At 34.2% G+C, this 12,906-nt stretch overlaps 1 protein-coding gene across 1 annotated transcript in view; it reads left to right on the forward strand.

Moving 5' to 3' along the window:
• LOC141403174 (putative aminopeptidase-2) overlaps positions 1 to 12,692 on the forward strand; it is a 30,696-nt gene extending 18,004 nt beyond the window's left edge. Inside the window, exon 2 of the mRNA XM_073985349.1 lies at positions 9,806 to 12,692. Within this exon, the coding sequence (XP_073841450.1) occupies positions 9,806 to 12,622 (2,817 nt within the window). The 3' untranslated portion in view covers positions 12,623 to 12,692. The remainder of the gene's footprint in view (positions 1 to 9,805) is intronic.
• Positions 12,693 to 12,906: the final 214 nt, after the last annotated feature.

The raw sequence follows: 12,906 nt of genomic DNA on the forward strand, positions 1-12,906 counted from the left end.
AAATTTCTGATCATCATGCCTTATTTGGATCCATAGAACAATCAAAAGGTAAAGCAAGATATTATTAGCAACTCTCATAACACAACTGAACTTTACAACAATATACATAACGCGTTCAACAAAATATATGAAAGCTCCAAAAAAGAACACACAAACTACAAAAAAAAAGTAATCCTCACCCCTCCTAACTGAATCGATATTGAAATCATGCAACATTAGAGACAGATTGTATAAAAAATGGCGACAAAACAAAAATAACAAAACAAACGAGATAATCTATAAGAATTTTAACAATAAACTAAATAAAGAAATTTTCAATGCAAAAAATATTCATCTGTATAATCAGTTCGCAAAAAACAAGAATAATCCTCGTGAAACTTGGAAAACAATATATGAAGTCATCGGAAAAAAGGCAAAAAACATTGATGACCAGATTATACTCAACTTTACCGCTGAAACCATAAAGGAAACAGCTGACAATTTCGCCACAAAATTCAACCAAAATGTTTTAAAAATTGTCCACCCATGCAATATTGTTACGTTGAGTTCCAGAATTGACAGAAACTTTCCAAGCTCAATGTATATGGAATATGCCACTGAATCAGAAATATATAACATACTTTGTACATTAAACACGAGTAAAAGTTCTGGGATGGACGGCATAAGAGCAATTGATCTGAAAAATAACGCCACTACCCTTACACCAATGATTACAAATCTTATAAATGGTAGTATAAGAGAACCTGTGATATCAGACATTTTCAAAGAATCTATAATTAGGCCTATATATAAAGGAGGCAACAAGACAGACTATGCTAACTATAGACCTATCTCTATACTACCTGTATTAGAAAAAGTTTTAGAAGAGATAATTGTACGAAGACTGAATGGATTCTTAACTAAATATAATATAATAAACAACAATCAATACGGTTTTCAAAAGGGTAAAAATATAAACCAACTTCTTGGACATTTCAGCAATCACATAAACAAAAAACTCAGTCAACAAAACAATTGTATTTCAGTAAAGCATTCGACACACTCTCGCATGAAAAAATAATTAATGTATTAGAGAACACTGGAATAAGAAGTCATTGCTTAAGATGGTTCCAAGAGTATTTATCATTGAGATCATTCAACGTCAAGATTGAGAAGACTAATAGCATCAAATTATCCACTTGCTACGGAGTTCCACAAGGATCAAAACTAGGTCCTATTCTGTACTTAATATACACCAACGAAATGATTCAACACCTACACCGAAGTACACCATTCACATATGCCGATGATACCGCCATAATAGTATCACACTGAGATGTCGATGAAGCAACACTCATAATACAGGATGAATTCAATACTATCACAAAATGGTTTCACGACAATGGTCTGGTTATTAATCCCAACAAAACTAAAATAATGCACATCAGGCCAAGAAGTGTGCCAAAAGCCAACGTCCGCATAGTTTTCCATAATAATGACTCCGCACAAATCCGTGGAGTTGAAGATGAGCGAGGAGAAAAATGTACAACCTTGGTCGAAAATTATAAATATTTAGGTGTTCACCTCGATCACAACTTTAAATAGAAAACGCACATTCAAGAATTGCAGAAAAAATTAAGAAAAGCATCGTTCGCACTGTACCATCTTGACAACTGTGCACCGTACTGCGTCCTGAAACAGGTTTACTATTCTATAGTAGAATCACAGTTGCGACACGGAATTTCAGCGTGGGGGAACGCACGTTGCTGCAGATCTTTGCAAGCAACGCAGGACCGAATTATAAAGTCACTATTTAAAAAATACCATCATCCAACTTACAACTATCCAAACGACATTCGAAAACTGATGTATACAAAGCAAACATATTAAACATCAAAGAACTGCATGCAGTAACCATAGTATCTGAATTCTCTGAAGATCCAAACCTTGCCAGAAAAATAAACCATCAACAAAATACCAGAAAGAGATTGGACGGTCGTTATATCATACCAAGTTTTAGAAATGAATATGGGAAGTTCTCTTTAGATGTTGATTTACCAAGCATACTGAATGAATTTCCAACGGAGGTTTTAGAAATAAGAAACAAAATCACCAAAATAAAGCATATTAAATATTTTTTATTAAATAAGCAACAATGAAAAAACAAATTGAATTCAAAAGTAAAGAAACAGGCTATATTTGAAGTCTGCAGTCTGTTTGTAACGTGCCAATTGTTAAATATTATAAAAGTTATATCCTACAGACAAGCCTTTGGCTTCATAGGTCAATGTAATACCAAACACTTATATCAATAAAGAAGTCCTGCGGGACACAAATACAAAAAAAAATTAAATAAATAAATTAATCTATATATATAAAAAAGGATGATGTTAGTTACTACGCTTATAACTCAAGAATGGCTGAACAGATTTTGACAATTCGCACCAATTCGGAATGGTCTCATGGCAGAAAAGGATAAAAATTTGCGAAAAATTTGCAAAAATATTTTTTCAATAAAGTCAATTTTTCGAGCTTCGCGTTTGCAGTAAATCTTGGCACTTATTTGGACAGTTTTTGGCGAAAATTGTATTTGCACCTACTGTGAGGGTCCATTGTACGCCTCAGTTTTGTCAATTTTTGAAAGTTGTATAGAAATTTTTATTCACAATCAAATCAATTTTCATTTATTTTCAAGCGTCTTTTTAGGAAATTAACAGCGAAAAATGGTTAAAAGGGCTTAGTTTAGAGTTTGTAAAGATTAGTGGTGGTTTCGGTCAGATACCTATTGAAAAGACTAAGATGATAATGCCAAAAGTGGTTTCCAGAGTTTTGAGGAAGACGTACAAATCCACAAAATTGGTGGGTTAATTGAAACATCAAGAGCTCCCGGTAATTTCATTGAAGATGTGGCATATATGTATACTTTTAAACCGTAGGTAAAAACATCTTCGAAAGATAAACTTCCGATGTATGCGGTATAATATTTAAGCTGTACCAGATATATTTTGATATTGTTTAGATTCTGTCATGATACAAAAAAAATTATTCCCCCACTGTAAAAGGAGTATGAATTCAATCAATTTAGTTCCCGCAGAGCTGGAAGGCAATTACAAACGGCGAAATTAAATATTGGGTGACCAAGTAATCGACAACAGTCACGTGTTAGTGTGACAAGACTTCAAGCATCCGAAACACACAAAGAACGCAACTAATAGAAAAGCTCTGTCCATGTTACCAGAGCCATTGCATCTAATACCGAATTTGGAGTGCAAATAGAATTCGGGAGATCACATTATATAGAGAAGTCAGAAAAAATAAGTAAAAAAGCGTTAAATAGAGAAGTTAGAAAAAATAAGTAAAAAAGCGTTAAGTTCGGCCGGGCCGAACTTTTTATACCCTCACCATAAAATATTCTGAACTAAAACGGAATAATAATATTCTTTCCTGTCCACAATTTTAGACGAAGATATTTTGTGACCTCTGATACCTAAATAAGGTAAAAAACATAAAAAATGTATTCCATCGGTAAGGATTCAATTATTGCGAACGCTAGAGTGATTACAAGAGATGGACAGACAGACGGTCATGGCTAGATCGTCTTAGAATTTTATCCTGATCAAGAATATATGTGCAAATGATTAGTTCGATGTGTTACAAACAGAAAAACAAACTAAATATACCCTCCATACTATGGTGGAGGGTATAAAAACAGACGAAGGAGGTTACCTGATAACTAGACAGCGGAATTTTATGCAACCCCTATTTTTGGTCCGATTCATGTCAAATTTTGGGACTGGGCATATTTTTGGCTTCTGATTATATTGCAATCGAAACATATGACATATGCAAAATTATGCAAAATGCATAAATTTTTGCATATGCAAAATTTATGCATTCTACATATTTTCTTATGCAACAAATATTTCAATAATAGGTACAAAAATGTCTATGTGTACAATTTTTCTGTTTAAAATTCCCTTCAAACAAGTCAATAAAATAGAGACATGTATAACCACAGCCACAACCTTCAAAATGCCGAATATCGGGAGGTATCGTTCTATGGGGGCTATATGAAGGCCTGAACCTAAGCCGACAAATTTTAGGTGGAAAGTTTTATACCCTTAACGAAGACTTAATACCGAATTTCAGCCATTTTGGAGGGATATTGAGGGCACATCCTTCAAAATACCAGAAATCGGGAGGTACCGTTCTATGGGGGCTATATGAAGACGTGGACCAATACCGATAAATTTCGGTTGGAAAGTTTTATACCCCCAACGAAGGCTTAATACCGAATTTCAGCCATTTCGGGTGGATATTGAGGGCACATCCTTCAAAATACCAGAAATCCTGAGGTACCGTTCTATGGGGGCTATATGAAGACGTGGACCTATACCGAGAAATTTCTGGTGGAAAGTTTTATACCCCCAACGAAGACTTAATACCGAATTTCAGCCATTTCGGGTGGATATTGAGGGCACATCCTTCAAAATACCAGAAATCCTGAGGTACCGTTCTATGGGGGCTATATGAAGACGTGGACCTATACCGAGAAATTTCTGGTGGGAAGTTTTATACCCCGTGGACCTATACCGACAAATTTCAGGTGAAAAGTTGTATACCACCAACGAAGACTACATAACAAATTTCAGCCATTTCGGTAAGATATTGGGGCTAAATCCTTCAAAATACCGAAAATCGGGATGCACTGTTATACGGGGGCTATATCAAAACGTGGACCGATGTATCCCATTTTCAATACCAAACATTTTAGGAGTAATACAAAAAGTCTATACCAAATTATAAAACTCAATTTTAAAAATTACGATACGATTTCAACGGACCGACATGGCTTTTTCGACTTAAAATTTTTATGCTGGAATATATGGGTGAATATTGCGAAAAGACTGGTTACTGTGTCCCGAAGCATTAAGGGTTAAAAATATTGAAAAATTTAAATTTTTAAAAACGGAATAAGCAAAACAACGTATACTTAAACGAAGCTCGAAAATCAAAATAAAATATTCTATATATTTATATGTAGAGATGGGAAATGGGTAAATACCCAAATGGTAAAAACCCATTAAAATGGGTAAATTGGGTAGAAATGGGTACATACCCGGGTATTTACCCAAATTGTGGGTATAAACTATAGAAACTAAAATCATGAAATTAGATGCAAAAACGCTGTGTTTTCCAAATTTTAAATGACTATGAATAAAATTACCATTTTTGGATATCGGGCCAAGTTAAAATATGATCAATTTTGGTCCATATTTTGGTAAATATCTCATATATTGTGACATCATATTTTCGGTATTTGACAACTTTTAGAGCAGTTTGTTGTATATCTTCTTGCTGAAAATCATTAATGCTGGATCGAAATCCAAACTTTATGATATATCAGATGGATTAAACCACTATTTCAGCGGATAATCTTGAGATTTGCGTCCTCCTCGTAAAAGCTATAATTTTTGCATTCTTCGCTAACTGTTTCGCACAAGCAACTCCAACGACCAATTTGATGTATAAAAAGTTTAGTCCGCGTGGTTTTACCGCTTTTCTGGTATTATTTTTGATTTTCTGTCTCACAGAAAAAACAAAATTTTGATTTCAAAATAAAATTTTATTTACCCAAATAAACACCCAAAAAAGATATTTATTTGGTATTTACCTGGTATTTACCCAAGTTTCGGGTAAATACCGGGTAGAATCCCATCTATATTTATATGAAAACAAGTGAGCCAAGGCTATAGTCGGGTCGGGGCCGACTATGTGATACCCTACACCACTACCCCTGTTCATAAGCTTTTGACTAATAAAATTCAAAATATTAAAATTGGGATAGCTTAGCGCCTTTGCTCTGAATGTCTTCGTTAACACAGGTCAATTTTTTTGAAACGCATTTAAGTGCATCGACAGTACAACCCAAATAAAAAATGGAAAAGTGGGATGTATGCCAACCATCAATAGGCTTATTTCTCTGTTAGACCCCCATCAACCCCCAAAATTTCGTGAGGATCCGATCAAAATTTCGTAGTGTGATTGCACAAAAATGGAAAAGAGATGCATTACCGACTATTGCGATAACTCTGTTGTTTGACCACCTATGACAACCTACTTCACATCGTTGTAAAGGTGATATTTTCTAATTTCCTTGCCAGGTTATCCTTTCGATATACCTCCTACAGAAGGGAGATATTAACTTTGAAATAAAACGTTGGTCTTTTTCCAAATATTTTTTTTTCACATTCCGACCCCTGAATAATATCCGACCATTCTCAAAAATCAAAAGGTTTTTCCTCTGTGGGACCCAAAACACCCAAAATTTCGTGACGATCCAATTAAAATTGCGACCTGTAGCGTGATTTCCAAAATAAGTGGAAAAATGGGATGTATTACCGACTATTGCGATATCTCCGTTATTTGGATACCTACGCCAACCTGCTTTACATCATTGTAATGATGGGATTTTTACTTTCATTGTCAGACTTTGCTTTTGGAAGGTCCCGAACCAAAGCTGTGATATTCGTCATTATTATTAAAATCGCAAAAATGAAAAGTTGTGTTCTATTAGCGGTACCCCTTTTAGAAGCGGAGATATTCGCTTTGAAATAAAACGTTGACTTTTTCTCCAAATAAGTTTTTTCCCATTCCGACCCCTGAATATTATCCGACCATCACCAAAATCAATAGGCTTCTTAATCTGTGTGACCCCCATTAACCCCCAAAATTTCGTGACGATCCGATCAAAATTGCGACCTGTAGCGTGATTACAAAAAAAATGAAAAAATCGGATGTATTGCCGACTATTGTGATATCTCCGTTATGTGGCCATCTACGCCAACCTACTTTGCATCACTGTAAAGATGGGATTTTCTATTTTCATAGTCGGACTTTGTTTTTGGAAGATCCCCAACCTAAGCTGTGATATTCGTCATTATTATTAAAATCGCAAAAATAAAAAGTGGGGTTCTATTAGCGGCTATTGCGATATATTCGTTGTTTGATCACCTACGAGAACCTACTTTACATCGTTAGAAAAGCGATATTTTCTACTTTCATGGCCAGGTTCTGCTTTTGGTGTACCCCATATTGAAGCTGAGATATTCGCTTAGGAAAAAAACGTTGTCTTTTTCTCCAAATAAGTTTTTTGCCCATATTTATCCGACCATCACCAAAATCAATAGGCTTCTTCATCTGTGTGACCCCCGGACAGACGGACGGACACACATAGCCAGATCGACTCAGCTCGTCTAGACATTCATTTTGGTATTTATAAGTATGGGTCTACGACCATTATTTCGATGTGTTACAAACTTTTTGGCCAAAACCAACTTATAATACCCTCCCCACATAGTGGTGTAGGGTATAAAATTGGTCGCAGGGTGCAAATACTACCCAGCAAAATTTGAAGGAAGGGGTTCTATGTGATGACCTGATTTCATGTCATCTTTTGCATTGGTTCAAACGAAGTCGTGAAAGATCCGATCTTTTCATTAACATTTGAACCCATGCAAAGGAAGTCGTGAAAGATTCAATCTTTTCATTAGCAATTGAACCCGTGCAAAGGTGTTGTGTGTTTTTTGTTTATACTCCTTTATATTTTCTTTTATTTATCAAAATATGTTTAAAGCTATATAAGGTTTATTATTTACAATAGGCTTTATGTTGTCGGAGACATTAAATCACGACCAAAGTTGTTAAAACTCTCGTCGTAATGTTGTCTTATATTTCCTGTATATCATACAAGTACGACTTCGAAACAATTGGTGTTGTACCTAGCTCGAAACGTCGTTCAGACACTGCAATAAAAAGGAAGTCCCAATCATCGAGCTAAAAATAGAATCGAATGGCCCTCTTTGGTGTTATTAAAATTCCCTGTCTGTTCGAAATCTGACATAGAGTGAAATCAATCAAATCTCGCTTCTCGAAAGTCGATTTGTAGATCCCTACAAATAGAAATGAAATAGTATAAATTTAAATTTTTTATAAAATTTAAAGTAATTCACGAACAAGAAATTCGCAAAGGAGTGCAGTTACAGTCCATGTCGAAATCTGAACTGGTGTTGGGAAGATAATAGAAAAAACATTTTGTAAGATGAAACAAAATCGAAATGCCGAGAGCGGAGGAGGTAAACTCTGTTTCGGTACAGCGACGGTGATAAATTGCATTTTTTTATATAATTTTTTGCTGATAAATTAGTTGTAATTGTTTAATGTATGTATTCGTTTGAACTAATAAAGAGTTTTGTTTGTCATGAAAATCATATTTAAATACAGCATTTTTCATTTTCCAAACAAGACATGAAAATTTCATGCCAAAGTACTGTTAAAAATGACATGTAAAAGCATTGGTGAAAATGACATGTCAAAGCATTGGTGAAAATGACATGTTAAAGCATTGGTGAAAATGACATGTCAATGCATTGGATAAATGACCCTACACCACTATGTAGAAAGAGCATTACGGTGGTCGACTTCTGACTACAATAGAAACGATTAGTTTTTGGCGATGATCGTAAAATATTTATGATATGAAATGGACCAAAACAAAAATATTGTCAGATTTTGTAGCGGCTCTGTAGGTCGCAACGATTTTAAGTAAGGTTTAGGTTTATGACTTGGAATTGAGCTTGCAATTTAACATGATGATAGGGTAATATTTACCGGGTGAAATAGATCAAAACTTTTGTGTGAAAATTGCTAAAATTTTTAGTATAATAGCAATATCTTTATTCCTGAAAGATATGTACCACCCCCGTAAGTTATATTTAATGGAGGAACTCCTGGCCATTCCATTGATGCTAACTATGCTGACGTACATACGTGATCAGATAACATAATTACAGCCTAGTATATACAGGGATCCCACAGTTTTAATTTTGTGTAGTGTAACCATAATCACATAATAACGCTAGAGGTCGCAGTTACATTTTAATACTGACCAATTTTTATATTTCAATACTGACGAATTAAAAGGTTTGGTCAAGAAAAATTTCAATAATTTTGAAAAAAGTTTGGAAAATGATCGGGTAGAATTATCGGGTGAAATTTACCATTGGCAATTGTAAGAATAATATCCAAATTTAATTTTTGGTATAAATTTTAAATTCTGCGGGCATATTCCGACAAACACGTAACTTGGAAACCAAAAATATAAAAAAATACGCGGAAAACAGTGTCCAGAGAAAGTGGTGTTGGGTATCACATGGTCGGCCTCGACCGACTATAGCCCTCCCTTAGTTGTTTTAATATATTTAATATTTATTAATATTGAGTTTTACTAATATTGGACACATTTGGGAAATTCCATACTTTTTTAAATACAGGAGAATGTCTCTAGTTTACTTTAAATTTTGTTAAAATATTCAAAGTACCGAAAAATTTTGTTAAAATATTCAAGGTACCGAAAATCGGCTTAAAATTTGGAGGCGATAGCTCGATTAGAACTATTTTTGACACTCCTTTCTATACAAGTGGGACCACTGTGCACAGCCATTTAACGGGCATAGAATGCCTTAATCTCGCCTATATTCATGTATTAAAATCCACAATAACAGGTAACATTAAAACTTATTGTAAATAAAATTCATTCATATACATCCATATACTTAATCTTTGTCAGGGTTCAGCTAGTTTATTTTATAAAAAAACTGAATTGCATTTTTTGTTCAATGCAATGTTTTTTTTCTTATCAGCGATTGATTCATAATTATGTGTTTGTTTCAATATAAAATTTATTCAAACTTTAGTTCTATTTCAATTCACATACCCAAATGTATCAATTTTCTTGAAGTAATACATTTAATTAAATATAAAAAATTTTATAGTTAAAGGCCAAATGTCTTTCCTTTGGCGATTATATTTTATTTGGCTGCTGTGTGAAGTTCTCCTCGTGGTAATCGGCGCCGGAATATATACACATTATCGTTTACCAACTGCCTTAAAACCGGAGACTTATCATCTTAAAATCTTAACACACTTAGAAACTCCGGAAAATTTTACATTCAATGGTGAAGTGTCAATTCGACTCCAAGTATTAGAAGATACTAAGAATATTACGTTTCATGCCAAAAATCTGACACTGCATGAATCTCAAATTGATTTGAAAAACCTAAACGATGATCTTCTTGTTTGTGTGGAAGGTGTTGAAAAAGTTCCGGAACATGATTACTGCATATTACATTTGTGTCAGAAATTAGAGCGGGGAGTGAAATATGAATTGCAGTTAAAATTTTCTGGATTACTAAATGAAAATATTCAAGGTTATTTTTTGGTGAAATATCAAGATGAGAGGACTGGTGAAACAAAACGGATTACGGCAACCGATTTTCAACCAACATATGCTCGTATGGCCTTCCCATGCTGGGATGAACCTAATTACAAAGCGAAATTCACAATATTGTTGGGCCATAATAAATCCCTTAATGCCTTGAGTAATATGCCTTTGACACATGCAATTCCCTATGAAGCTGATGATAACTATGTGTGGAGTATATTTCAGGAATCTGTTGTTATGTCAACATATCTGGTAGCATATAGTATTAATGATTTTGTTCCCATAGAGTCAAAATCAAATGTCAGTGAAACAGAATTCCGAGTATGGTGTCGCAAAGATAAATCTCATCTGGGCTCCTACGCTGCTGAAGTGAGTCCTGGAATACACAAATACTTTGAAGATCTCTTAAAGACAACAAATCCTTTGAAGAAAATTGATCAAATAGCAATTCCTGGTTACCCAAATGAAGGTATGGAAAATTGGGGTCTTGTCGTTTATGCGGAGAGTTATTTGTGCCTTGAGTCACATGGTATGGAAGCAATTATACTTAAGAAATATTTATTTGAATTGATTGCCCATGAATTGGTGCATCAATGGTTTGGAAATTTAATTACAACTAAATGGTGGAAAGATATATGGATTCATGAAGGATTTGCCAAATATTTTAGTTATTTGGCTACAAAAGATCTCAATGCTGACTACAATGATAAAATTCTATTTTGGATAAACTTTTTAGAAATTTTTGATGCCGATTCCAAAACCACGTCTCGTCCTCTATCAGAATTGACCACAAATGCCCAAGAAATTAACCAAAACTTTGACGTCATAAGCTACGTAAAGGGATGTATGATATTGAGAATGGTTCATATTGTTCTCGGCCAGAAGAATTTCTTTCTGGCAATTCAACAATTTGTAAACAAACATCAATATCAAAATATTGAACAACACGATCTGTTTAGGGAATTCAGCCAAAAATCATTAGATGGCGGCATTGGACTCAATATGGAAACCATTTTAGATTCATGGACCCTACAGTCCGGTTATCCAGTTATAAAAGTTTGGCGTAACTATGAAAATGGTTCTTTGGAAATTTCCCAACAAAGATTCATGAGCGAAATGAATCTAACAGCAGAAGATGTTCAGAAATGTTGGTGGATTCCATTAAGCTATACATCTTCAAAAGAATTTGATTTCACCCATACCACAATAAAATCATGGCTTGAATGTGATGAGCTAATGAACAGCAAACCGCTTCAATTGAACGATACCCGGCTTGAATCAAATGAATGGATTATATTTAACATTCAAATAACTGCATTCTACCGAGTGATGTATGACCCCCAGAACTGGCAGCTCATAACCAACACCCTTCTCAGTGAAGCATATTCAAGAATTCACGTTCTTAATCGAGCCCAATTAGTTGGTGATGCCTTAGCTTTAGCCTGTAGTGGTCATCAAGAGTATGATACTGCATTTGGCATTTTAGAATATTTAAAACATGAATACGAATATCCACCATGGAAATCGGCGTGGTTTGGATTGGAGTCCAATTTCTGTGCATCAATTCTTAAGTCATTGCCAAAGTATATGATTTATTACAAAGCCTTTATGCGTCACATTTCGGAGCCTATCTTTAATAACTTAAGAAGTCGTGATATCGACTTAGACTTAATGAATCTTTTTCGACTAAAAATCGATTGGGTTGACAATCTAGAAAGCCAAAACCACTCACAATCACATATAGCATTGTTTAAAAATTGGACAACTTTGCCACACCCTGATGTAGACAATCCAATACCCCCAAGTTTGCGAGATAGGATTTATTGTGACGCTATTAAGTACGGCAATATTGGCGAATGGAATTTCCTGTGGAAACGTTTTCAAAATCTCTCCACCGACAACAAAGAAAGAAAAACAATACTTCAAGCATTAAATTGCACAAACAATGAAAATCTTTTAACAAATTATTTGGATATAATTTTCAATAACGAAACTTTATTAACAAAAGAAGAAGAAAAACATTTTGCTTTCTTGGCATTAATAAACAATGAAATTGGCCTAAGGTTAGCCCGCGAATTTTGTGTAAAAAATATCAACGAACTATACACAAAAACTGATGTCAACATTTTATTTGACCGCATGGCGAGTAAAATTATTTCCCTGGAGGATCTCAACACCCATATCCATTTTATTGAAACTCATAGAGAATATTTTGAAAATGTCAATGAAAAAGTTCGATTCATCCGTGAAAATTATTTACCAAAAGTTCAATGGATTGATGCAAATGCAGATAAAATCATATCTTATCTGGAAAAGCGTTTATCGCGTATGGGGTTAAATATATCTAATGAAATTTACTAATAATTTCTATATAGCGTATAAAATGTAATTAATACTTTAATAAATAATGAGATAAAAATATAAATAATAAAATTTCTTGTATTTTTAATAGTAGAGTGACGATGCACAATAAAAAATGGTCAATGTTAAAGAATCGTTAGAGTTTTCAATCGGCACTAACTGCGTAAATGCATTTGATCATCGTCCGAAAAATCGAAATTATTTTTAACTAACAGACCAGGTTCGAGTTTCTGGCCCGTCGTAGTTTTACAATTCAAAAATAGGTATTTTGTACCATTGTCAAC

Source organism: Musca autumnalis, unplaced genomic scaffold, assembly GCF_047663935.1.
Source record: "Musca autumnalis isolate F117 unplaced genomic scaffold, ASM4766393v1 scaffold_4, whole genome shotgun sequence".
NCBI lineage: Eukaryota > Metazoa > Arthropoda > Insecta > Diptera > Muscidae > Musca > Musca autumnalis.